The sequence below is a fragment of the Xyrauchen texanus genome, chromosome 34 (assembly GCF_025860055.1).
Source record: "Xyrauchen texanus isolate HMW12.3.18 chromosome 34, RBS_HiC_50CHRs, whole genome shotgun sequence".
Taxonomy (NCBI): domain Eukaryota; kingdom Metazoa; phylum Chordata; class Actinopteri; order Cypriniformes; family Catostomidae; genus Xyrauchen; species Xyrauchen texanus.
In genome coordinates, this window is record NC_068309.1 from 26,714,546 (window position 1) to 26,742,293 (window position 27,748).

Here is a 27,748-nt window from a genome sequence, read left to right on the forward strand (position 1 = left end):
ATTATATCATTACTATTATGAGTGTTGACTTGGTTTCTGTTTTGTAAAACAGCATTTAAAGGACTATAATATCTTTTTCACACGTGTTACATCGACACAAATTAAATTGTAGTCTATAGGTACAGTAAGTAGTCCACAAGACAAATAATTTGGATATTTAATTTATTTACCAGCTTGGACCGTGATCAACATGAACATTATGACTTTCCACAAATTCTTTTGTGATGGGTGATGGTGGCCAAACAAATGCTAAGGTTGCAGGCTTAGTTCAAGTCAGGGTGACCCAGGACATACTGTATCGGTGCAAAAAGGGGCTGTCTGTGAAATCCTTGTAATAAATTAGAAGAAACCACAACCTAAACACATTTTCTTTATATACCATTTTGGAAATTCTAGTCACAGACCAGTTGAACAATTTTGACAAGACGAATGGAGGGAAAAATCCTCCTTTAAGATGTGTAGCATAGTTGAGATTAACTCAAATATTACTCAAAGGCCAAAAACTGTTTATTTTATATTGATCAGTGCCACAGTTTCTCAGTTAACCCTCATGTTCTATTGACATGCTGAGGTTGACCAGAAGACTATGATGTATATGTAAAAACAATAATAGCCATTTTTTAAATGAACCTCATATTTGAAATTGATCAGTTATGGGACTGAACGCTTTATGCAGATAATCTTAGCATGTGAAAATGTATTGCATTTATTCAGGTTTTAAGTCTAATGTCTCTGAGACTCCAAACACAACTAATGTAAAAATTTTAATAGAGGATAGTCATTAAGTTTTGTTTATAACCTCTCATTGTTACATGTAAAAAAATTAAATGTGAAGAAGTCATTGTTATAGGCACTATATGTGTTTGCGTCTAGTGTCAAGTAAATCAAAGATGTCCCAAGTTAAGTTTGATCCAACTTTGGCTATACCTAAATTATTGAATAATCCCTTGATGATTGGCTGTTTATTGGTCTGATTATAATTCTCTGTTGTTTTGGTTTTACAAAAATAAATAATAATAATTAAAGGTTACATTTTTTTTAACAAAATGTTCACCTGTAAAACAACCCTGGGTTCATCAGGATTTCCCATAAAACACTGATGACTTAAGGAAATCTCATCCTCACTCTCTCACAGAGAACTATTGTTAGTGTCTCAGCAGGTCTGTGAGCCCGTCTCCTGCTGCTTCTGTGTAGAGTTTCAGTAAAGGCAGCAGTGTAAGCCCACAGTTTATCTTCTTGTCATTCAACTCTTCTCAGACAAGAACATGTCTTTGTCCTCTCATTGCTCTTCCCCATCTAAACTAACTTTCTTAGTTCCTTTAGGCTGTGATAGTTTCTTTAGGCTGTGCTAGGCCAGAGTCCTTTCAAAGACACTTGTGAGAACTATCAATCATGAATTGAGTGGTTTGTGAAGTGAAAAGCAGATGTCAACAAGATAGCTGGCTCTTAAGCACTGTGCTGCGAACAGAAATGTATTGATTGCAAGCTTAATGGGTTTCTGAGACCTCTTTTAATCTCCTAGAAGTTAATAGGTCCTTTTATGTGGAAAAATCTAGAAAATAAATACATAATCAATATCACACAGGTAATCACAGCTGTGTTGATGTACAGAACAACAGCATGATTGCCATTGTGATTTTGCTTTTATACAATAGTTCAACAAACAAGTATATAATGTTTACTATGTTTCAGGCCTTAAGTTGGTCTCCTACTCTAGTTTTGAACCAATAGTGTTTTGTTTTTGAGCAAATTTATTATGTGAATGAATTATTAAAATTCTTTGGTGGTAAACAACCCTGTGTTTTGTAATGAACCAGATTCAGGTTGAGTTAACTGAAAATTTATAAAAATAAAAGAAACATTGATGGATAAATCCAAAAGCTTTTTGTCATTTTGACAGATAAAAAAATAAATAAAAAATTAGCCTAGTGCAAATTGCAGTGTCTTATTCTCCAGTGTGCCCTGTTTATCACCTGGTATTTAAGATGCGTTTTGGGAGATCCCATCACAACTGAACTGGTAACATGCGTCCCTTTTGACCAATTGTGTTCAGATTTCAAGATGGTCTCTGTTTTCAAGATGACATACATCAATCTTACATCATTGTGTTACTGCATGATAATAAAGTGCAAAAAAGTATAAGAACAAAATGAAAGTGCAAAAAATTGTATATTCTTTCTGCCTATTATACTTGCATGTAATCTAAGTGCAAACTTTACATTCAGGCATTTTGATGGAGTACCTGTAACTGAGCTTCAGATGTGTGTGCTTTTCATCTGTGTCACTTTATGTTGATATCAGGTACACTGAAAAATTACAATGAAATTGTGCATTTATGTATGCAATTTTTACAATTTTCAGACCAGACAGTTATTTACATTTACAGCGCACACAACCTGCAAAGTTTAAATATCTTATTTGAGTGACTGTAATGTATATGCCATTAAAATGGATCCTGCACCCCTGAATGTAGCCCTAGTACTTATGGGGCCCTATATTAAGGATGCTAAGCGCAGCTCTTGTGGGTTTGGCGAAATTGCGCGTGCAAGGGGCTATGGGCTGGGTCAAGTGCAATTTAATTAGGAGGTTCTTCTCCGGTTATTGCATCATCTGCATCCTATTATACAGTCCATTCCCTGTCAAGCACTAGGGATATAAACAAAGAACTGAATTTGAAGAATGGAAATATGGACTTGTAGTAACTGTGTGCGTCCTTGTTGAATGTGACACACTCTATTTATGTGCATGGAAAATGAGTTTCTCATCAGGATCTGAATTTATGCTCCGTTAAATTATAATGTAGGTATTATTAATAATTTTCATCTACTGACACAAAAATCATGGCTAGTATTTACAGTGATTGTTTCGGAACACACTTCAATTCTACCGGTTGATTTTGATTTAGAAAAATTAATTAACTTTATTGAAACGCAAAAAAATTTAACCAAAAATAGTACTAAATATTACAAAATACTTGATATTAAAATAAATTATAATCAAAATAACGAATTTGTCAAAAATATCATACCAAATACAAACATTTTCCCCTCTCCAACTTCTTCCACCAGCTCCTTTTGTACTACTTCACAACAGGTGGAAAAATGCCAATACAAATTAGATAGTTAATACAATTGTAAATATAAACATGACAATAATAATAACAATTGAAAAATAAACAATGACCTATAGATAGTTTAACACAAATCTCATAATTGTTTCATAAAACGGCTACAACAGTGATCGTCATGGACATAATTTGATCTTCCACTCTTTTGGAGTTTGGCCATGAACTTTATTACCACCTGTGGTGGAATCTCCAAACTATAAATGCAGGAACTGAGTTTAGATTTTGCATTGCAAACAGACGTGCTTTTGAAACATCTTATAGCAATTACCTATTTCTCAGGAAAATAGCAAATTGCACTTTATTAACTTACAGTAAATGCACAGTTTGCCTGCATACACCCCCAGTGCAAACACTCCCACCCATGCCCACTTGCACTTTACAATGGCACAAAATTTGTGCTTAGAATTAACATTCTCAAAAAAATTGGATAAGATGTTGCACATGAGCTTTGTGTGTAGCGCAAGTCTTTGCGTGTAGTGCGGAGCTTTGCATACTTTCAATAGTAGAGCCCAATAACAAGTATGACAGATAAAATAGACCATGATGGAAATTTTACAACTCAGTCTGTCAGAGTGATGGATAAACTTTTTTTCTAGCGCGACCTCTTAATGACCCACTTAATGCAAACGATGCTGCTGATTTGTTGCTTTTTACTGAGCAAATCAGTGAATGAAATAAAAACAATCAATTGATCAAACACCTACTGTCAGTAGGTGGCTCGCACAGACCAAACTTGCTCGCACAGAACTTGTCAGTTTCACACATGACAATAAAAGACTGAGCACAAGCTTGTCCTGAATAAATAATCTAATCAATTACAATAATGACAATTGTGCATGTGCATCATTTTATTTTTTACTCTGTGCTTGTGCATTGTGGGATTTAAATTCATTCAAGTGGCTCCAGTGTTTTGACTATGTTCACCAAAATTCATTCAGATCCATTTAATGATTCAGTGACCATTTCTTGTGATGCCACCTGGTGATTACTTGTGTGAAATGAGTTAGTCACTGAATCAACAATCAAAAGAACATTTTAATCTTTTAAAATGTGTATGTCTAAAGACCTACAAAGAGACTTTATTAGAGGTTTTAAGCATTACAAAGCAAATCTATCAATTCCCTACAGTTTGTGAGCTGCTGAGCATGACTTTTATCAAAAGACAACAACAGTTTTATAATAATTATATGTTTCAATATCATCCTTACGTTTTCATGTATAAAAAAGTGTGTCTACATGTCCATTCACTTCAGTAAAATGCATAAGTGTTCTAAGAACACAGCAGATCTATCTTTTTCTTACAGTTTGTTGAATGGAAACCAGCATATTAAAAAACAAGAGCTGATATTAAAAATAACTTTATATATTTAACACAGATCTAGTAATCTGCTTATATAGTCAAAATGAACTGATCAAACTATTACCTCACAAACATAATGTAAAAATCATAACTTAATGAAGACTCATGCACTGATATAAACTCCACTTACAATGTGTGCTTAAAAGAAGGATTGTTCTGTTCATTTCTGCAGTGTATTTTACGTAATGCTGCCAATCAAGAATGATATGCCAATAAATAACTCTCAATTGTGTGTTCCTCATCTCTAGATTATTAATTTAGATCAACATCAATGCTGATAAAAACATGGAGAAATGAACATTGTTGAAAGCAACTTTGTAGAAATGAACAGAGCCGTGTTGATTAGACTGTCTGACTGACAGCCTATTACATAAGGGATGTTTCGGCTCATGAAACTCACCTGTGATTGGCTTGATGGTTGCTCAATCAGCCCAAAGTAAAAAAAAAAAAAACACAAAGAAAACTATACAAATCCTCCATTTGGACATATGGGTTTAGCCGAAAAGTGTGGTGGTCTGAATCACATTTTTTAACGAGTGCAGGGGAGGTGTCTCCTATGTCCCCTCTGGCTGCTACGCCTTTGGTCCCAGGTGCTGTTGGACTATATCAGGACTCTTGGACTGACTCTCCTCCAATCAGATTCAGAGACCAGAACTAATTATAGTAAATAATTGCATTATAATAAAATGAATTCAAATAAACAATCCTAAAGACAAGATATCTGCATCTAATTAAGTAAAGCAGATTATAAATTCTATCTCTCATTCTTATTTAATTCAATTTTATTTAGTTGAGTTACTGTAATAATATTTAGAGTGAGCTGTCAGAACAAAACCGCATTAATGGTTCGTTACCGAGATGGCCTACTAAGAAGAGCGAAACAAAAAAAGAGAAAATGTAGCTACTCCATAGGCAAAGTCAGGTATGTTGACCATTTCTCAGATATTTTATGGTGAAATACGCAAGTTAATATTTAAATCGCCATTGAAAATGACAGGGTGCAGCCCTCGCACAAGCTTAATTATGTGCTTCAGTGTGTGTGTGTGTGTGTGTGTGTGTGTGCGTGCGTGCGTGTGTGTGTGTGTGTGTGCGCGCGCGTGTGTGTAGAAGAGAGCGCAAACCCATGCTCTGTCCTCACTTAACCGTAGTCAGAAGATCTGTTTTGCGCACTTTTATTTGTATAGTTGTTCTAAAGTAACAAAAGATGGTCTCACATTTATTGAAGTTTATATGGAGGATGAAAGACGGACTCATTCTCTTTTGCACCCCTTTTCTCCTGCTGCCTTTGCCACTAGTCATTGGAACAAAGGTAGGCTATGTCTATGATAACATTCTAAATGTGTTGGTATTTATGATGCGTGTTTTAAAAGGTCGGTAATGTGTTGCAATTAAAAGTTTAAAACATCAGTGATGCTCAATAAATGCATTTTACGTGGTCGGCGTTGGGTCTCAGTTTCCGCAGCCTTTAAATAGGGTTGACACAGTCAAGTGCTCATGAGAGTGTGTCAAAGAGAGTAAAGAAAGATTCAGGGATGCGCTTTTTACACATTACATGAGTAACAGGTTGTTTCAGACTGGATTCTCTGTGTCTTGACGAGCAGGAATGGAGACGAGGCACTGCGTGTCACTGGGGGACACATTCCTAAACACACAATGCCCTATTTTTTGTCTTAACCCTTTGGTGTAAAAAGTTTTTTCGTCCCAGATTTACGCATAGTTGTACCAAATATTTAGATATTTGATAACTCTCAAACAAAACATTCCGTTACTAAACGCATTAAACTGTATTGCAAAGTCACTTAATTTAAAAACAACTTGGATAAATTCGCATTTTGATGGTCATATGGATATTATGTCACATCATATTTCATCATCCCAATAAAAATATTGCATAATTGCTATAAAGTTAAAAATAGATTATGTTTAATGATTTTTATTACATAGCCTACTTTGGGAAGAAATGATGACTGATGGCAATCAGATCTTATGCAGTGTTTCTGAGTGACTGAATAACGAAAGGAACTTTGCACCTCAGAAGCCTGTTTTTAATCTGAGCATAGCTTAAGTATCTACATTTCTTGCAAAACAAAACATTCAGTTACACATTACAATTGTATTGTGGTATGATGGGGGTTATATTGCTAGAGTGACTGGATAATCTGCTTTTTTCCTACGCAGGAATTTCACATTCATGTACTAATCCATTATGGGTAGTAATCTCATTTTATAAAGCTACATTTTTAACATAATATATGCAGTGCGATCCAAAAGGCTTTGAACTCAGGTGATTCTTCCTGAATGATTGCTATCAAAATACAAGAATTCTTCAGAACATTTCTTACATCATGCAGTAGTTAAGGCCTGATTTTCACTTACATGCTGTGTTCCCCTGTTTGTCTGCAGGAGGCTGCATGTGCATACGTAGTTGCACTGATGGCAGTGTATTGGTGTACAGAGATTATGCCCTTGGCTGTCACTGCACTCCTACCAGCGGTACTCTTTCCATTATTTAGAATCATGGAGTCCAAAGATGTAAGTTCAGGCCATTTTTGCACATCATTTAATTGATCCTCATGACTTTGCCTCCATCATTTAGAACTTGATGCTAACATGTTGATAGAATGCAGTGTGAGTCTCAAATCTGTATTTTAAACGACATTTATTTTTACTAATGTTGGTGTAACCTAATTGAAACCTAGTCTCATAGAATGTACGTTACTATAACTACATTTTGAGTTTAATGCAGGACCGTTTCCACCACCACCACCAGAACCTTTCCATGTCACATTCACTTTTATGACACTATAGGTTCACTGAAAACCCTAATAAGTTGACATTTGATTGAGTAAACTCATTCTCTCAATTGATTTGAGTAATGGCGACAGTGGCGGGCCCCATTGGCCACCCCACTTGCAATTGCCGTTTTGGTTTCAAGTTTTTTCATCTCTTTTGCATTACTTTTTATTGTAACTTGAAACTTTGCCTCACAGGTGCATCATATGTCTGTGTGATAGGTTTGTATGCAGTATTTGAAGGACACCAACATGTTGTTTCTGGGTGGACTGATGGTGGCTGTAGCTGTGGAGCACTGGAATCTTCACAAGCGAATTGCACTCCGGGTGTTACTCATAGTGGGTGTGCGCCCTGCTCTGTAAGTGATGTACTTCGATTCCTCTCAAAATGGCCTTGAACATAACAGCAGTGTCATTCTAGCCTCTTCTGCCTCTCTGCAGGTTGATGTTGGGTTTCATGGGTGTGACAGCCTTCCTCTCCATGTGGATCAGCAACACAGCCACAACTGCCATGATGGTCCCCATTGTTCAAGCTGTTCTGGAGCAGCTCAACAACACAGCAGATCAAGACCAGACACCCCCTCCAGAAAGTGAAGAGAAAAATACTGAGAAAAAAACTGACACCCAGGGTAAGACACTTGCTCTGACGCCTTTAGTTGAGTTATAGCAGTTACAATATGTCTAAAACTATGTGGACACACAAACATCACATCTATATTTGTTTGTTGACCATTTTATTTCACAACCATTGGCATTATTAGGGGGCTGTTCCAGCCACTCATCTGGGAAGATTTCCCACAAGATGTTGGAACAGTGATGCAGAGGTTTGCTCCCATTCAGACACAAGAGCATCAGTGAAGTCAGGCACTTATATTAGATGATAGTTTCTGGCTCACAGTCAGGTTCCAGTTCACCCCAAAGGTGTTCAGTGGGGTTCAGGTCTGGGCTTTGTGCAGGTCAGACAAGTTCTTCCATACCAGACCCAATAAACCACACCAGACCTTGATTTGTGCACAGTGGCATTGTCATGCTGAATCAGAAAAGGGCCCTTCCCAAAATTGTTACCATAAATATTGAAGGGCACACTATCTCTTGAATGTCATTGTGTGTGCTGTTGCACATATTAAGGTTTTTCTTTATTTAGGGGCCTAGCCAAACTTCAAACAATCCATTAGAATGGGGTGTTCACATACTTTTAACCATATAGTGTATCTAAAGATTTGATCTTAACATTTCCTGCAGATTAATGACCATGCAGTTCTGACATAGTGAACATCAGTAGATCTGATGTACATTTTGTCTCTGTGTATTTGTTGATATGGAAAACTCTGTTCATTTAGAGCTTCTTATACATGAATGGTAAAACTATTTCTGTTTTATTGTGTGTGCACAGTGGTTCTGAATGGCCACAGTTTCTCACTGGAATCAGACACAGAAAAGCATAATCGAGAGGAAGAGGAAAGACTGAAGATATGTAAAGGTCTGACACTGTGTGTGTGCTATGCAGCCAGCATCGGTGGGACAGCCACTCTCACAGGCACAGGGCCAAATCTGGTTCTCATGGGACAGATGAACCAGTAGGTACCTCACCTTAGTGTCCTCAACCTAAATTGGAGACACACTTAACCTTTTGCTTGTATTCAAAGTTCTCATGAAATGGTTGATGAATGCAATTTTCTTGCCTGTGTTGACATAATACCTACACAGCGCATCAGTCTGGTTCCAGAATTAAAACTCCTATTCATTTTCTCCATAGTCTAATCATTTTTTTTAATGATCATTTATAATCCTTTAAAGTAGAAAGCTTGCCAACTAATCTCTGATTAAACTATGGCTGCATGAATGAGTTAGCTAGCTAGCTTGCTGATTTGCCCAACATTAAATATTACAGTAACTGATGTTATCAGATAGCTATGTAGATGGCTATATCAAACCTAGATAAAATGTTATCAAATAATAATAATGGAGATTATAAATGTACTGTATGTATATATATATATATATATATATATATATATATATATATATATATATACATACAGTACATTTATAATATACTGTATTTCATTGAATATCGTCAATTGATTTCACCCAAATAATGTTAAATAAGTTCAAACAATAAACTTGCCAGGTCACATTGTAAACTGCTAAATTATTATGCATAGAAACGTGTGTAAATCTTTAAAAAAAATCAGTGGCTTGGGACAATACATGAAGAGTCATTTACAATTGACTTATCCTTTTTTATATAGCCAAGTTTCCATCACAGCCCAGCAAAAACAAGATCTGCTACTTGCTGTGGCTAGTCGGTGGCAGATGATATTAGAGGGAGGGAACATTCTCATTCTAGAGACTTATTTATTGGATAAAACTTTGTATACAGACCCAAATCCTTTCCTGGAAGAGAAAGTGAATTTTAAATATCTGCTAAAAGTTTATTGAAACTTGCATGTACACTAGATTGCCTCAAGGATAACAGACATGGACTCTTAAGCTGCGTTCACACTGCCAGCGTTCACCTGTCGCTGCATGTCGTCAGTGTCTGGCGGTTAGGTTGCTAGTGGTGTGTATGGAGAGTCTAAACAGCACTGTTTCTTTAAAATTACTATTATTATTAAAATATTAGGATCACGTGAGCTCTACCATCTTCTCTTATATTGCCTGTCGCTCCCGAAAGTTGCTCTTCATTTGCATATAGTTAAACATTTCTCAACTTTGTCACGTCGCTGGACATGCCCACATCCGGTCACCAGCTCTCATTGAAAATGAATGAGATGAGGTCTTTTTGTCGCTGCGTGTCGCTGGAAGTGTGAACGTAGCTTAAGCCTCATAACACCAATTTAAATTTCATGGTCTCTAATGTGCATATTCTTATTTAGATGTTGCCTCTGTGATAGTAAAACCTTTAAGTCAATATAACTGAATATGAATATGAATCTGTATTTTCTTTTTTTTTTTTTTACCTTTAAGACTTTTCCCAGACAATCCTGATGTTATAAACTTTGCATCTTGGTTTGGGTTTGCCTTCCCAAACATGATAATCATGCTCATAATGGCATGGCTCTGGCTACAGGTTGTGTTCCTGGGTTTCAAGTGAGTGTTCTTTCCCAATTACTCAAACTCTGTGGCATCTTATAGCCTTATGCCATTTAAATTATAGACATTTACTCTAAACTATAGACATTTACTGTACAATTATCTCTCTTTGTATAAATATATATATATATATATATATTTTGTTTTTATCTCTCTAGCTTCAGAAAGACATGGGGCTGTGGGATGGTCAAGTCTGAGAAGGAGATTGCTGCATATAATGTAATTAAAGAGGAGCACCGGCGTCTCGGCCCCATGTCTTTTGGGGAGCTGAGTGTCCTAGCCCACTTTGTCCTGCTGGTGGTGCTTTGGTTCACTCGTGATCCAGGCTTTGTGGATGGCTGGGGAACACACTTTTTCAATGCTGAAAAAGAGTAAGGCTGAAAACACTAACAATAATGTAGATAGAAACATAGACCCAATTTTTACAAGTAACACTAAGTAGTATAAAGATGTCAAGACCCTTGTTATCTTTGATTAGAATGAAACATAATAATTGTGTAAGATTTTAAGGTAAAATGAAAGGTCAAATGTCCTCTGATCATCTTTGAGGGAAAACAAATGTCAAGCATCTTCCATTTACAAGCATCCTCAAAAATGTTCCACCTTTACAAAAACATGACGAAATGGAATGTCTTAGGAAGGTAAGCTTCTGGCCAACGGAAATTCAAAATTGAATGAATCTGAATTGATTTACTGAAACTGTCAGGGTAACGTAAACATTGAACTTTTACACAGCACAAACAGTGTGTTCTCCTGTTATCAGTTGTAACGTGTCCCTTTATTTGTGGTCAAATGTCCAACAAAAATGTGAATGGAGTTTTCTCAAACAGTGTTTGTCTTGATGAGCTCACAGGTGACATGTGAAGAGATTGAGAAAATAACATTATTTGTAGGTGAAAGGTCTTATCTAAAAAAGAACTGAACATAAGGAATAGAAACTGGGCAAACAAATACTTTTTAAAATGTTCTTGAGAAGGACAGCAATATCTAATTATCTAGATCAGTGGTTCTCAACTGGTTTTGCTTCAGGACCCAGGTTTTACATTGGACATCAAGTGGCAACCCAACACAGTACCAAAAATATTTTTTTGTACAAAGGTTAACAAAAATTGTATTAAAATCAAACCTTGAAATGTACTGTATTTATAGTATGTTGCCATGCTGCATATGTCAAATAATAATAAACTTTTCAAGCCACTTGTCCTACATAGGATTATGGGTAGTGCTGGAGCCTGTCCCAGCTGTCTTGAGCCAAAGGCAGGTAAACACCCTGGACAGGTGGCCAGTCCGTCAAAGGGCTATGACAAACAGACATACTCATTCACACTGAGCCACCGTGCAGCCCCATGTCAAATAATATGCAAAATGAATAACATTACATATGCTGAATAGAATGATTTACCATTTTGGTTTCTAAATGTCACTTCACTACATTAATTCATTATTTCGCTACAATAATTCACTACACAAAACATATTGTGGTTGGTACAAACTTTTTATCCTCACTGCAAGTGAACCTATATTTAATTCGTCCTAGGTAAAATCATAACACCTGTTATATTGTAGCCCCTAACCCTGAAACTGTGCCCCTGATTTAACTCACCGTGCAGGTATGTGACAGATGCCACAGTTGCTGTGTTCATTGCTGCTCTGCTATTTGTTTTTCCCTCCAAACCACCACGCATGTGCTGCTGGGGAGTACAGAGCTTTGACACAGGTCAGTGAAACACCTGCTTAGCTGATGTCTTGTTAAACTAACGAGATTAAAGTATGCAACATACATAGTGTCCCCAAAAGGTATTTGGACACTTAAGAAACACTTCAAACTATATTGCTTTATAGACTATAATAAAATATTACAACCAAGTGGCATTCATTTTTAAAGAAATATAGCATAACCAAACTTTTCAAGCAAAACATTTCACACAAAGCATCTTCGTTGATTTTATATGATAAAACAGTAGATGTACTGTTTAAAATTGACTTCACTTTTTGGTTGTCAAACATTTGTGGAACATGTTCATAGTTATTGTTATGTATAACTACACCTGTGTAGTTTGTTATGAGAAAAATTCCTTCCATTTGTTTGCAGTTGCCACTTTGTTTGATATTTTGTTATCTAATGCAATTAAATACTAAAATGTTTAAGTGTGACTTAAGTGTCCAAAACTGTCCAGTTACTTTCTAGGACTAGATTATGTGATGTTTGTACATATATAATAAAGCTGGGTATTACACATTGTAAGTTGTAACCTAAAATGTGTAAAAATGTCCAATGAACATACATGATTAAGAGTGTTGTTTTTGTCAGTGGACAGTGGCCCCACTCCAGCTCTGCTCACGTGGAAGGTGACACAGAAAAAGATGCCATGGAGCATTATCCTACTGCTAGGAGGAGGCTTTGCACTGGCGAAGGGCAGTGAGGTAAAACAAATGCTTTTTAGAATGTGTTCTGCATATTTGATTTTGTTAAGTGCTAACCCATCTTATATCCTACATTATATCCTGTATTATAAATCCTATATTAACCCCTTAAACAATTTTGGGCTGCCACCTCAAATTCACACTCAAATTTAAAAGCTCACCACTCACAGATACGTCTAGGTTACGTATGTAACCTCCGTTCCCTGATGGAGGGAACGAGACGTTGTGTCAGAGAAGCGACACTAGGGGTCTCTCTTGAGCGCCGATATTCACCTCTGAACTATGAAAAAAGGCCAATGAGAGTTGGCAACCAGTATTTGCATGTCCCGCCCCCGGACATACGGGCTCAGCTCAGCGACATGGCAGGGGAGACACAACGTCTCGTTCCCTCCATCAGGGAACGGAGGTTACATACGTAACCTAGACGTTCCCCTTCTGTCGCTCTCTCCATATTGTGTCAGAGAAGCGACACTAGGGGTCCACTTAAAAAGTGCCATGTGCTGAGCCGTGTACGTGAACTTCTGATACAGGAGCGAGCAGGTATTCTTACGTGCAAAACGACCAACTGTATCAGGCTGCACGTACCCTTCCCCAATGCCCCATTTAAGCCATCAGACTCCTTATCATTACCCTGGAGGGGGGAACAAGGTGATGGCCGCCAACATGGGAACGGGCCAGCCTGGCTGGGCCTCTTTTCTCTCTATGTTTCTCGCATAGAGCCTACGGCAAGGGCCCTTACACGCATTGAGGGAAGGGGGTCTTAGCCCTCATTCATGGTGGAGAAGACCCTGCAGAGGCCACACCTACCCGGGAGGGGAGGCAAATTTTAGTGGCAAATACATCAGATGGCCTATACTTAGGACCTATGTGGAAAAGTTGGTGCGGTGGTAGATCCAGCCTCGTAGAGGGGGGAAGCATACAGCACGGCGACCGAGGCAGCTGTAACTGCCTAAGGGAGACACAGGAGTCAGCTTGTGAGGGGACAGTACCGTGGCATTACACACAGGGGGAATCCGAACAGGAGGCCTTACCTGTAGAGCACCTATCCCAGTACAGGGTAGCTTGCGGTACCCGCAGTGGTTTGGGTCGGCGAGTTCCTCCGCTGAACTGCGGACCCGCTGAGGGCTAGGGAGGAGTCAACCAGGGCCCAAAAATGGGATCTCCTGGGAACAGAGGTGCATTGTTTTCCCTTGGTTAGGGGAAAGGGCGCTAGGCATAATCGGTTCACCCGGTCAGATCGTCAGCGTGCTACCGAGTTCTACGGGCTCAGACCTGAGAAAACACTGGACGATACTGACTCAACTCGGAGATTATAGAATCTCTCAAAAGTGTTAGGTGTTGCCCAGCCCGCTGCTCTACAGATGTCTGCTAAGGCAGCGCCCCTAGCCAGTGCCCACGAGGACGCAACACTCCTGGTGGAGTGAGCTCGGACCCGCAAGGGGGGGGCACGGCATGATAAGAAAGGGTCAGGCTGCACGTACCCTTCCCCAATGCCCCATTTAAGCCATCAGACTCCTTATCATTACCCTGGAGGGGGGAACAAGGTGATGGCCGCCAACATGGGAACGGGCCAGCCTGGCTGGGCCTCTTTTCTCTCTATGTTTCTCGCATAGAGCCTACGGCAAGGGCCCTTACACGCATTGAGGGAAGGGGGTCTTAGCCCTCATTCATGGTGGAGAAGACCCTGCAGAGGCCACACCTACCCGGGAGGGGAGGCAAATTTTAGTGGCAAATACATCAGATGGCCTATACTTAGGACCTATGTGGAAAAGTTGGTGCGGTGGTAGATCCAGCCTCGTAGAGGGGGGAAGCATACAGCACGGCGACCGAGGCAGCTGTAACTGCCTAAGGGAGACACAGGAGTCAGCTTGTGAGGGGACAGTACCGTGGCATTACACACAGGGGGAATCCGAACAGGAGGCCTTACCTGTAGAGCACCTATACCAGTACAGGGTAGCTTGCGGTACCCGCAGTGGTTTGGGTCGGCGAGTTCCTCCGCTGAACTGCGGACCCGCGAGGGCTAGGGAGGAGTCAACCAGGGCCCAAAAAATGGGATCTCCTGGGAACAGAGGTGCATTGTTTTCCCTTGGTTAGGGGGAAAGGGCGCTAGGCGCAATCGGTTCACCCGGTCAGATCGTCAGCGTGCTACCGAGTTCTACGGGCTCAGACCTGAGAAAACACTGGACGATACTGACTCAACTCGGAGATTATAGAATCTCTCAAAAGTGTTAGGTGTTGCCCAGCCCGCTGCTCTACAGATGTCTGCTAAGGCAGCGCCCCTAGCCAGTGCCCACGAGGACGCAACACTCCTGGTGGAGTGAGCTCGGACCCGCAAGGGGGGGGCACGGCATGATAAGAAAGGGAAATGGCGTCAACAACTCAGTGGGCAAGTCTCTGCTTGGAGACAGCGTTCCCTTTCTGCTGTCCCCCAAAGCAGACGAAGAGCTGCTCAGAGCGTCTAGTGCTCTGTGTGCGGTCCAGATAGATACGTAAAGCACGTACTGGACACAGCAGTGAAAGGGCTGGGTCTGCCTTCTCCCGGGGCAGCGCTTGCAGGTTCACTACCTGATCCCTGAAGGGTGTGGTAGGAACCTTGGGCACATAGCCCGGTCGCGGCCTTAAGATCACAAAAGTTTCTGCCAGACCGAACTCCAGGCAAGAGTCGCTAACAGAGAATGCTTGCAGGTCCCCGACCCTCTTGATGGAGGTGAGCGCGATCAGCAGGGTGGTCTTGAGAGAGAGGGCCCTGAGTCCAACTGAGTCTAGCGGCTCGAAGGGGGGTCTCTGGAGTCCCGTGAGGACAACCGAGAGATCCCAGGAGGGGAACAGGTTAGGCCAGGAGGGAGTCAACCTCCGGGCACCTTTTAGGAACCTGACAATTAAGTTGTGCTTACCAAGAGACTTGCCGTCTACCGTGTTGTGGTGGGCCGCGATACCGGCGACATACACCTTGAGGGTGGAGGGGGACAGCCTCCTCTCCAGCCTCTCCTGTAGAAACACGAGCACTGACCTAACCGCGCACTTCTGTGGGTCTTCGGCTCGGGAACAACACCAGTCTGCGAACAGACGCCACTTTAGGGCGTAAAGATGCCTTGTCGAAGGGGCTCTGGCTTTGTTGATAGTGTTTATGACGGCCGGTGGTAGGCCGGCTAGATCTTCCACGTCCCGTCCAGGGGCCTGACGTGGAGGTTCCAGTGGTCTGGGTGCGGAAGCCAGAGTGTGCCCCGTCCCTGACAAAGAAGATCCTTCCTCAGGGGAATTCGCCAGGGAGGGGCTGTCGTGAGGAACGCGAGATCCGAGAACCACGTCCGGTTGGGCCAGTAGGGGGCCACCAGAGTGACTTGCTCCTCGTCCTCCCTGACCTTGCATAGCACCTGTGCAAGAAGGCTCACTGGGGGAAAAGCGTACTTGCGCAGCCCCGCGGGCCAGCTGTGCGCCACAGCATCTGTCCCAAGGGGAGCCTCTGTGAGGGCATACCAGAGCGGGCAGTGGGAGGTTTCCTGGGGGCAAACAGGTCTACCTGGGCCTTGCCGAACCTGTCCCAAATCAGCTGAACCGACTGGGGGTGGAGCCTCCACTCTCCGCCGGGCAAGCTTTGCCTTGATAGCGCGTCCGCTATCACATTGAGGTTGCCGGGGATGTGAGTGGCATGCAGTGACTTGAGTCGCTGCTGGCTCCAAAGGAGAAGACGACAGCTGTCTGTCCTGACTAGGACGTGCTTGCCGCAAATTAACGGAAGAAACCTCTTCAGGGCAAGAAAAACAACCAGCAGCTCTAGGCAGTTGATGTGCCAGCGCAGCGGCCCTCGGTTCCACCGGCCTGCGGCTGCGCGCACATTACAAACGGCGCCCCAACCCAGTTTGGAAGCGTCGGTCGTAACCAGAACACGTCGGGACACCTGCTGCAAGGGCACTCCTGCCCTTAGAAAGCAGAGGTCTGTCCAGGGTTTGAAGGCTTGGCGGCAGGTAGTGGTAACTTTCACCTTGTGCGTGCCACGCATGCAGAGGATGCCATATGCCCCAGGAGCTGTTGGAAACGTTTTAAAGGGACCACGGTGCCTGGTTTGAAGGAAGCGAGGCATTTCGGCACTGACTGAGCACGCTCGTTGGAGAGACGTGCTGTCATTGAGACTGAGTCTAACTCCAAACCGAGAAAAGAGATGCTCTGGACCGGGGTGAGCTTGCTCTTCTCCCAGTTGACCTGAAACCCTAAACGGCCGAGGTGCTTGAGCACCTGGTCTCTGTGTGCGCATAGTAATTCCCGCAAGGAGGCCAGAATGAGCCAATCGTCGAGGTAATTGAGTATGCGTATGCCAGCTCCTCGGAGAGAGGCAAGAGCCGCCTCTGCGACCTTCGTGAAGACGCGAGAGGACAGAGACAGGCCGAAGGGGAGGACTTTGTACTGATACGCCTGGCCGTCGAACGCGAACCGCAGAAAAGGGTTGATGTCGAGGGAGAATCGAGACGTGGAAGTATGCGTCCTTCAGGTCCATCGCTGCGAACCAATCTAGATGCCAGACGCCAGATAGGGGGTCCGATTGAAAACTCGCAAGTCCAAGATCGGTCATACACCGCCGCCTTTCTTGGGTACAATGAAGTAAGGGCTGTAGAAACCCTTCTTCGTTTCGGTTGGAGGGACAGGCTCTATCGTGTCATTGATTAAAAGGGAGGCAATTTCTTCGCACTGTGGAGAAAAGAACGCCCACGTAGGGGGGCAGAGACCTGGCAAACTGAATTGCGTAACCAAGTCGAATGGTCCGGTGCAGCCATCGCGACGGGTTGGGCAGTGAAAGCCACGCCTCTAAGCTCTGTGTTAGGGGCACCAAGGGGACGACAATTTTGGACATACCCGGCGGGGCTTCGCAGCGGTGCGGAACAGGTAACACGGCAACGTGGCATCCCGAGGCTCTGGTGCTGAGAGCAAACTCAAAGCACTTACCTTGCTCCGCGCACCTGGTGGGGGTGAGTTCGTCTGAGGAGGAGGTCCGACGCTGGCGTCCTCTGAACTCGTCTGAACCGGCCGGCCGGGGAACAGTCGTGGGCCTGAGGGCGGGGGCACCACGTCCGGGAAGCCGGGACTGTTGAGGCCTGAAAGCAGAGTGCCGTGATAACGGCATTTGCGGGCCAGGTGACCCAGAGACAACAAGGAAATAGCTCTATAGTGTGTAAAGAATTTTACAAAAAATTCTCCTTCCGGCCCTCCACCGGGGAACGGAGTGGTCTTACCAGCTCCGGAGCTACTGTCTCGGTCTCTGGGTCGGTCATCTCAGGGGCGCCTGGGAGCCTTCTGGGTCCTCAAGGGGGTCCGTGAGATGATGGGCGTCCAACTTCTGCGGGGAGCTCGACGCTGGGGCTGAGAGCTTTGCCCACTAACTTGTTAGTTGAGGCGGAGCACCAATTTCTTTCTTCCTTGAAAGCCGCAGGAGGGCGCCCTCGGCAAGCAGAAAGGGCATGGCCCCTGGCGGCAGGTTTGCATCAGGGCAAGATGTGTGAAAATAGCCTTCGTCTGTTTCTTCACCACTGAGGACTGCTGGGCGAAGTCGTCAAGTGGCATCGCCGAATGGACGGAACTGGGAGACGGGGATTTGAGAAAGCGTGCTTTGTCTGCCTCCTTTACTGCCATCGCCTGTTTGAGTGCAGTTCCTGCAGCACGTGAAGAACAGGACTACCCAAGTGCAGATTTTGGAGTGCCCTGGCCCGGTGGACTTGCAGGAGGGGGCCATGGCGTGCAGGGGGGAGCAGTCTGGGACCGTTCTACCACCGAGGGTAGCGAGAGCAGAGAAGCGAGGAAGCTGGGCTTGCTCAGCTCGTCATGCACGTCCGGGAAGGGATCCGGGGGAGCGCCGCTGTGAGTGGCGCACATGCCCGCGGAACCAATTAAGCCCGGGGAAGCATAGCGGACCTTCGTGTGTCAGGCTCAGACTGGGCGGGGACCCAAAGGTGGCGGCCCAGGCGAGTTATCCGCATCCGGCGCCGCTGTTACGCTCTCCGTTGCAGTGGTGATGTCATCATCCAATGCCGGGGAGCTCGAGTGACCGGACGGTAGGCCGTTAAGCGGGCCGCACTAATCCCGAGCTCGCGGGAAGCAGGCAAGCATGCCGGGGAGGCGGGAGGTTTCGAGGAGATTTACCTGGCGAAAGCGCTCCGTTATTCTCCCCAGATCATTCTTCATCGCCCGCGGCGCCTGCCTCAATCCCATAGGAAGGAGGCGAGGCGCAGGGGGCGGCTGAAATGGCTCTCTCTCACTACAAGAGAAAGCAGAGATCGCAACGCTGCCGCGGTTATGTTCTCACACTGAAAACATAACCCATTGGAGAGAGTGCTCATCCCGAGCTCGGACGGAAGCAAGCAAGCGTGCCAGGGAGGCGGGGGGTTTCGAGAGGGTTCACCCGGCGAAAACGGAGCCTGTCATTGTCCCAAGATCGTTTTCATCGCCCACGGCGCCTGCCTCAATCCCGTAGGAAGGGGGGCGGCTGAAGCGGCTTTTTCTCACTACAAGAAAAAGCCTACGACCGCAATGCTGTCATGGTTATGTTATTGCACTGAAAACATAAGCCATTCATAAAAACCCTGCATTCGTGTGATCGCAACCCAGGAATGCAAGGCAGTTTTTATGGCCGTCAGAGGTGGGGAGAATCAACGCATCCAGAAACTACACCGGGGCGGAGAATCGTCTTTAAAAAGACGCGTCCTGAGAAGGACGTTCAACGCTGCTGTGTTTTTGCTCTTTTAGAGCGAAAATTACTCTTTTAGAATAACTCTTTCGAGTTGTCTGCGCAACCGACTGGGTGTCATTCCACCAGATGGCAGCAAGCACTAGAATTTTTTTCTCTCTTCTCTATCCCATTCTATCACAATATACAGATTGAAATATATGTGGCGCTCTAATGCACTTTTGCCCTCAAAGATGTGCTCGTCCATAGACATTCAGTCTAATTTTCAGTTCAATCACTTACCTTGTTATTTCATCTAATATCTCAGCCTCTGAGTGGACTAGAAGCTCAGTATAAGTGTCATTCGAAATCTGAGATCCTCTCCTTTGTTATAATGTATAACATCAATAGTCGAAAACATATTTTTCTGATTATTTTTCAGCATGCTTCTTTTCCTGCTGGATTGCATATTTTGTCTGGACATAACAATTACATTATTAAGAAATAACAATAGATTATTCAGCCAAGCAAGATCACAGACAAGTAATACATTGCTTATTTTTAAGAAAACGGCCTAAGGTAAAAGCAGATATAACTTTTTAGCTATTTGGGGCCAGAGCTGGACAAGGAATAGAAATCGTCCCGGGATTTTACATAGCAAGTGGCCTAAAAGTCGAAATTTTAGGGGGGATGTTCGCTGCCCTTTTCGGCATATCGCGGCACCGTAGTGTGGTCTGTTCTGCATAAAGTGGCGCTGCATTTTAGCTTATCGCCGCCTATTCGGCATGTTTCGCGGTTGACACATTGGACCGCTCGGTTCTCCCGAGGGCCAGTTCGCCCCTGATCGGCCCCAAAGTGTCTCGACCCACCGGGAAAATGCCCGGTATGCCAGATTACCAGTCCAGCTATGTTTGGGGCTTACAGCAGCAGTAAATGGTGCATAAAAGATACATTTTTATTTGATGACTTACAGAAATCATATTTCACTTTGTGATTCTTTTCAAATTTCTTTGAAATGTGGTATTATGGCAACAAAATAAGCTGTACAGTCACATTCCTGAGAATGAGAACTTTCATTTTATATATGACTGCAGGAAATGTAATTGCCGTGTAGAGATTTATTTTTGTATTTTTTTGCATTTATGAACTGACTCGGAGGCCGGACGTTCCCCACCCTTGATATAAATATATGTACTCCATTACCTCTGGGGGGCACTAATATTCAATGCAAATATTTTAAAGCCTAATTTTGTTATTGTCAAGTAACATAAATGCTGAAGTGATCTCTGAAAAGTTAATATACTAAGATTTCAATTGATACCTCATATGCCTCATATGTATACAGAGACTTCAATGCATTAAGTGTATGCAATTTCCCAACCTTCTGCCTTAAGTACCCCCACAGCACCATCAGTAAAGCTCAATTACCCCTTCATCTGCACACAACAAAATATGAGTACCAATGACTAAATATGTTTTAACGTTATAATTAATGTAGATTTGTATTGATCAGTCAGTATTGGTTTGATCTTCCTGTTATGGCTGAGTATTGATAAAGATTTCCAGATTTGATTCAGATTCACAAGCTCTTGATTTGATTCTAATTATTAGATTTAGTTCTGATTAATTTGAGTATATTTGTTATGGTGTCATTTTGCTTATATATGAATTAAATTCTCACTCAGCTAATGCTGTTATTTAAACAGGGGACCATCTAAATTCATGAAATAATAATTTTACAAATGTTATTTTATTTTAACATTATTAATATACAACCCAATTCCTATTCTTTTAATCAGGTCTCAGGGCTGTCCAAGTGGCTTGGAGATCAGATGTCACCCCTTCAGAGCATCCCTCCCTGGGCTATTGCCATCATCCTGTGTTTGATGATAGCTACCTTCACTGAGTGCACAAGCAATGTTGCCACAGCAACATTATTTCTGCCTATACTCGCATCTATGGTACATACTGTACAGTACACTCCTCAAATTCACATTTACATATATTTTTAAAGCTACATTAAATAAATTCAATAAATCTGTAATTAATTACATATTGACATACAGTTTACTGACATGTGGCCCCAAAAGGTATTTGGACACATAAAGGGATAGTAAGTTTACCCCAGAATTATTATTTTTTTCATCATTTACTCACTCTCATGCCATCTCAGATGTGTATGACCTTTTTTTCTTCTGCTGAACACAAACAAAGATTTTTAGAAGAATATTTCAGCTCTGTCGGTCTATACAATGCAAGTGAATGGTGGCCAGAACTTTGAAGTTCCAAAAAGCACATAAAGGCGGCATAAAAGTAATCCATATGACTCCAGTGGTTAAATCCATATCTTTAGAAGTGATATGATTTTTTGTGGGTGAGAAACAGGTCAACATTTAAGCCTTTTAAACTATTAATTAAGTAGTAATCTCCACTTTCACATTCTTCTTCTTTTGTTTTTGGCGTTTTTGCATTTTTCGTGCATATCGCCTCCTACTGGTGTAGTTCTTCACATTAACTATGGACATGTTCTACTAAGTTTGAGAACCAAAACGTGTCCATATACTTGTACCTTGTACCTTCATTATGTTTATTTAGCTGGTCTAGAGTAACTCAACTGTAAGTTTTGATTTAAGCTTCATGTTGGTTGACATATTTTCATGTTGTTTCATAGTGAGATATGGCAAACTTATTTTTTTCAATTCACATACTGCATTTACCATGTTGTTGTTTTTTTAATGGAATGAAAGATGTACTTGTACATCTACCAATTGTTCATATAATAACAAACACAAATGAAAAACTTGGGTAATTGTGAAAAGGTTCTCACACATTCCTTTTAAAAGCAGTCTATTCCTCCACAACTCTTTCTTCTGGATTTCACCTTTCTTGTCTAATGCTGTGTGGTTGTCACAGGCTGCTCTCTCCTCATGAATTAGCCTATGCAAGAGAGCCTGTGAATGGGGGGATTTGTTGGAGGCTAAAGCTGAAGTGGCTCACATGGGAGAGCCATGGAGATGATCCATTGTTGTCTGGCTAAAAAAAGAGAGGGAGAGGAAGAATTAAAAAGAATGAGGGTTGGGGGAAGGGGGACTGTTAACTTGTTCATTCACCCAAGGCTGGAAGGCAGATACTCAGGCACTGCTGTGTGAGCCAGTATTGTTCATTCCTCCCTGTGGTACCTGTAATTTAGCTTAGCTTTGAGAACAGAGCTAGAACACTGTCGGAACACTTACAGTACATTTTGTGCTTGGGTTTGTTCCCTAATGACCCCTGTTTCCAACTTGTGAGACGTGCCTGTTGAGTCCAGTCATTTGTCAAATGTGCTTTCAGTGAGTCCGCATTTGTTATGCTTTTGGTTAGTAATTAAGAGACGGTTATGGAGATAGCCAGCATGAACAGATGGTAAGAAGTTAATGGTCAGTATTATAAACTGGTATTAGGGTCCATTTTGGGCATTAAGCGGATAGTGCTAAATAGAGACATATGTAAATGTAGTGTGATTGATTATATAAAAAACAATGTGTTTGTTATGAAGGCAGGAGAAGGCAGACGGGGGTGAGAATCTAAATGCGGTTTATTTGCAAAATAACTAGACAAACACTGCAAAATAACTAGACAAACACTGGAACAAATAAAACGTCCACAATGGGAAAATAAAACAAAAACACGAAAGACATCCAAGGGGTACACAGGTTGAGCAAACATCCACGGAGGGCAACGGTAACTTAACAAACATCTACATTCAAACATCCACATTCAACGATCGACAAGGACTGGGGAACAAACAGGGTTTAAATACACAGGGAGAGTGATGATCAAACGACAAACAGGTGAGAACAATGATTGAGTGCTGGCAGTGATGAGGGCCTGGATTTGTGGGAATTGTAGTTTATAACAGGGGACAAGAGAAAAACGGGGCAGAAAACAAGGGATCGTGACATAACCCCCCCTCTAAGGAGCGGATTCCAGACGCTCCTAAAACAAAGGAAAGAAGAAATACCCAAAAAACAAAACAAAATCGTCCAAGGAATGGGGGGCAGGCAGTCCACGGAAGCACAGAGGGAAAGCAGGCAGTCCAAGGAGGTACAAGGGGCAGACAGGCAGTCCACGGGGGCACAGAGGGCAGGCAGGTAGTCTGAGGAGGCCACAAGATGGGAACTGGGTCATGTGGCCTGGGAGCTGGCCACAGGGCAAGGACAGTTTCAGGAGGCCTGGGACGCGGCCACAGGACGGGGACAGGTTCAGGAGGCCTGGGAGGCGGCCACAGGACGGGGACAGGTTCAGGAGGCCTGGGAGGCGGCCACAGGACGGGGACAGGTTCCAGAGGCCTGGGAGGCGGCCACTGGACAGGGACATGTTCAGGAGGCCTGGGAGGCGGCCACAGGGCAAGGACAGGTTCAGGGGGTCTGGAAGTTGGCCTCAGGGTCACAGCTATGGGGACCTCCGAGGGCGGAGCTGTGGCAGGTGGAGCCATGGAGGCCTCCGGTGGCAGATCCATGGATGGTTCGGGAGGCGGAACCGTGGGAGGCTCAGGAGGCAGCGCCGAGGGAGGCTCAGGAGGCGGAGCCATGGAAGGCGAAGCAGTGGAAGGATCTGGAGGTGGAGCCGAGAGAGGCTCAGGAGGCAGAGCCGAGGGAGTGGGTCAGCGTGGGCTCTGGCTCGCTGACCGTGGCTGGCGTGAACTGGGGGGCGGAAGCCTTTTCCTCTCCTCCTCCTCCGGGCGGACGAGACTGGCAGCGCTGGCTCGTTGACCAAGGCAGGCGTGGGCGAACTGTTCAGCGAACTGTTCAGGTTGGCCCTGAAGAAAACCACCAGGGAGGAGTCTGGGAAGTCCGCAACACTCGCCAGCTCGAGGAAATCGCGGATGTGGTCTTCCACAGGACGGTCCTCTTGCATTAAGCTGAGCAGTTGACAGGTCGCTTGAAGAACCGCTAGATCCATTATTGGTCGATTGTTCTGTTATGAAGGCAGGAGAAGGCAGACGGGGGTGAGGATCTAAATGCGGTTTATTTGCAAAATAACTAGACAAACACTGGAACAAATAAAACGCCACAATGGGAAAATAAAACAAAAACACGAAAGACATCCAAGGGGTACACAGGTTGAGCAAACATCCACGGAGGGCAACGGTAACATTAACAAACATCTACATTCAAACATCCACATTCAACAATCGACAAGGACTGGGGAACAAACAGGGTTTAAATACACAGGGAGAGTGATGATCAAACGACAAATAGGTGAGAACAATGATTGAGTGCTGGCAGTGATGAGGGCCGGGAATTGTGGGAATTGTAGTTTATAACAGGTGACACGAGAAACACGGGGCAGACAACAAGAGATCGTGACAGTGTTAAGAAAATTCCTTACATAATAAGGAATTTGACCTACCAATGGAGCAATTTGAGAAATGTTTTTTTTTGAGTCGCAGTCAGCAGGGGGCAGTAAGCACAGCTTTACGGACAACAAACTGACTGCTGATCAAAGACAGGTGGATGCAGCAGAGTCGAGAGGTCCCGAAATGTATTTTTTTTAATTTTCAAACTATATTTTACTTGACATCCTAAAATTGTTTTTGCATTTATGGCCTTTATAGCACTTTAGACATAAATGGCACATCCTAAAAACACAGTGTTTAAGGCTAGAGCATCATAAATGCACCAAAAGTGTCTGTCTGATGCATTATTTACAGTTGGAATGCAATAATGCGCACATCCTGTGAGAACATCTCTTAAAGGGATAGTCATCTATTCATCATTTATTCACCCTTATGCCATCCCATATGGCTTTTTCTTGTGCTGAACACAAACAAATAATTTTTTTTTTAAATATCTCATGCAAGTGAATGCTGGACAGAACTTTGAAGGTACAAAAAGGCTACATACAAGTAATACAAAAAGTAATTTAAAAGTGGTTAAATCTATGTCTTCATAATCGATATGATAGGTGTGAGGGAGAAACAGATCAATATTTAAGTCCTTTTTTACTATAAATCTGCACTTTCACATTCTTCTTCTTTTGTGCTTATCACCACCTAATGGGCAGGGAGGAGATTTTAACAGTAAAAAAATAATGAAATATTGATCTATTTCTCCCCACACCTCTCATATCGCTTCTGAAGTTATAGATTTAACAACTGGAGTCCTATGGATTACTTTTATGCTGCCTTTATGTGCTTTTTGGACCTTCAAAGTTCTGGCCACAATTAATTTGCTTTGTATTGACCTACAGAACTGAGATATTCTTCTAAAAATCTTTGTTTGTGTTCAGCAGAAAGAAAGAAAGTCAAACACATCTGGGATGGCATGAGGGTGAGTAAATTATGAATAAATTATCGCTTTCATTTTTTGGGTGAACTATCCCTTTAAGTCTACCTTGGACAGATTGATGAAATCAATTGTAAAGTGAATGCTGTGGGCTATAGGTCAGTGATAGGCTTATGTTCAATGATATGGAAATAAAGCAAACCATAGATTGACCTCTAAAGACTGCCACAATAATGTAATGTCTCTGAATTGTCTAAATTATTATATTTATTATATATTATAATAAATATGTATTATTATTTTTATGATTATATATTGAACTATCTATATTTGGGGGTATTTTATAGCAAATATTGATACTTGTGATTCATTTGATTAATTAATCTGAATATCATATCATTAATTTGATAAATAAAAATGTAATCAATATACAGCCCAAGTATGTAGTCATGAAATCTGAGACCCTCCTGTCAAAATTAGTAAAAAAAAAAAAGTGGTCAGGAGACACATTTGAGACTATTGTTACTACCAGGTATAAATGGCGATGTGTCTCGACTGACCACTTGTGATCAGATCACCTGGATCTTAATATCATGTGTAAACACACACTGTGCAGTTACTCAAATTACTCAGTTACTCTAGAAACACACAGTATTCAGTAGGGGCTCACAATTAATAATTGCTAGTGGATCTCTAGAGTGTGGGGATCCATATGGAATCATGGACATATAAGTCTTGCAGTAAATTATGACATAGCTAACTTGAAACTCAAATGGTCTTAAAGAAAAATGTCAGGGAGACCTGAGACCTCTTTTGGAGAAACTGTGAATAACAAGAGCACAAGCCATTTTTTTCATAATGTTACAATTTGACTAATGAAAGAGCTTGAAAGTGTTGAATTAAAGCTGCATGGACTGAAATAAATGAAATACGTAGCATAACTCAGAGAAAGAAGCTGGTTTGTCTAAACATTGTTTTATTTTTTCAGTCCCAGTCAATAGGTATCAACCCTCTGTATGTTATGATCCCCTGCACCCTCAGTGCATCCTTTGCATTCATGCTCCCAGTGGCGACCCCTCCAAACGCCATAGTCTTCTCTTATGGATACCTGAAAGTGTCAGATATGGTGAGTAACTATTTATATTTTTGAAAATTTTCAAACAGCACTCTGTTTGAACTAATTAAATCATAAATGCAAAGTATTTAATCTCTAATGTAATGTAAATGCTGTATAAGATCTGTTTTGGAATGTTTTGAAAAACTTAATAATATTAATCACATAAACAATTGGAAGAATAATTGGATGATATATTTCTTATTTGAAGGGAGGATTTGGGCATTACCTATTTCAAAATAATACATTGTAACATATACATCCACTTCTACTCACAGGCTAAGACAGGAATAGTCATGAATATCATCGGCATCCTCTCCATCACCTTGTCCATCAACAGCTGGGGCAAAGCCATATTCAGTTTAGACACCTTTCCAAGCTGGGCAAACAAAACAGATCTGTGAGAGACTGAATCAAACCATTGATATACTGCCAGACTACACCATTCAGCACTACTCTAACTATATTTGAAACTGAAGAGGCCAGACAAGATAAATCCAGTGACTGGTTTCACTGGAGATAATAGTGTGTGCAATCACTTGCACTTTTGTACTGTGACTGTGCAGATAACTTGATGTTTTTATGTACATTTGTGTAACTACCTAAAAATTTAAGGTATAATAAAGTGGCTTCAAAAGCAATAATGCTGCACTGCTCATAAGAGGAATACACATTGAAAGCCAAAAGGCTAAAATCATATAATATTATGAAGATTTTAAAGGAAGTAAAACAATCTATGAACTTCCAAACTGTGAACAGCTTTATATTTTAACAAAACATGCCAGGCAGTTTTGACATGCATAATCATGTACAGTTCCAGATTATTAAAATGTACATGTATAGCTACATAAATAAAAATTAAAAACCTGTATTTTGTTCATATTTATTAATAATAAATTGTCAAATACTTAAATTGT

General features: G+C 42.2%; 1 protein-coding gene across 2 annotated transcripts; it reads left to right on the forward strand.

The window, feature by feature from the left end:
* The first annotated feature begins 5,551 nt into the window (after positions 1–5,551).
* slc13a5a (solute carrier family 13 member 5a) lies at positions 5,552–27,694 on the forward strand. 2 transcript variants are annotated; one of them, XM_052104902.1, is made up of 12 exons: positions 5,553–5,796; positions 6,891–7,019; positions 7,502–7,638; positions 7,721–7,908; positions 8,673–8,856; positions 10,250–10,372; positions 10,534–10,746; positions 11,986–12,092; positions 12,687–12,799; positions 21,251–21,412; positions 26,706–26,843; positions 27,110–27,694. In XM_052104902.1, exons 1-12 carry the CDS (start codon positions 5,692–5,694, stop codon positions 27,233–27,235), a joined length of 1,725 nt encoding a protein of 574 aa, XP_051960862.1. In that variant the 5' UTR covers positions 5,553–5,691; the 3' UTR covers positions 27,236–27,694. The 2 variants fall into 2 exon arrangements, with proteins under 2 accessions (XP_051960863.1, XP_051960862.1); XM_052104903.1 differs by lacking the exon at positions 10,534–10,746 and having other exon boundaries at positions 5,552–5,796.
* The last annotated feature ends 54 nt before the right edge of the window (positions 27,695–27,748 follow it).

Excerpts from the sequence above, each read along its gene's own strand:
- slc13a5a (XM_052104902.1), top strand. The coding sequence starts at position 5,692 with ATGGTCTCACATTTATTGAAGTTTATATGGAGGATGAAAGACGGACTC. Across the intron at positions 7,020-7,501 it reads GAATCATGGAGTCCAAAGAT|GTTTGTATGCAGTATTTGAA; the intron begins GTAAGTTCAGGC and ends TCTGTGTGATAG. Across the intron at positions 10,747-11,985 it reads TTTTTCAATGCTGAAAAAGA|GTATGTGACAGATGCCACAG; the intron begins GTAAGGCTGAAA and ends CTCACCGTGCAG.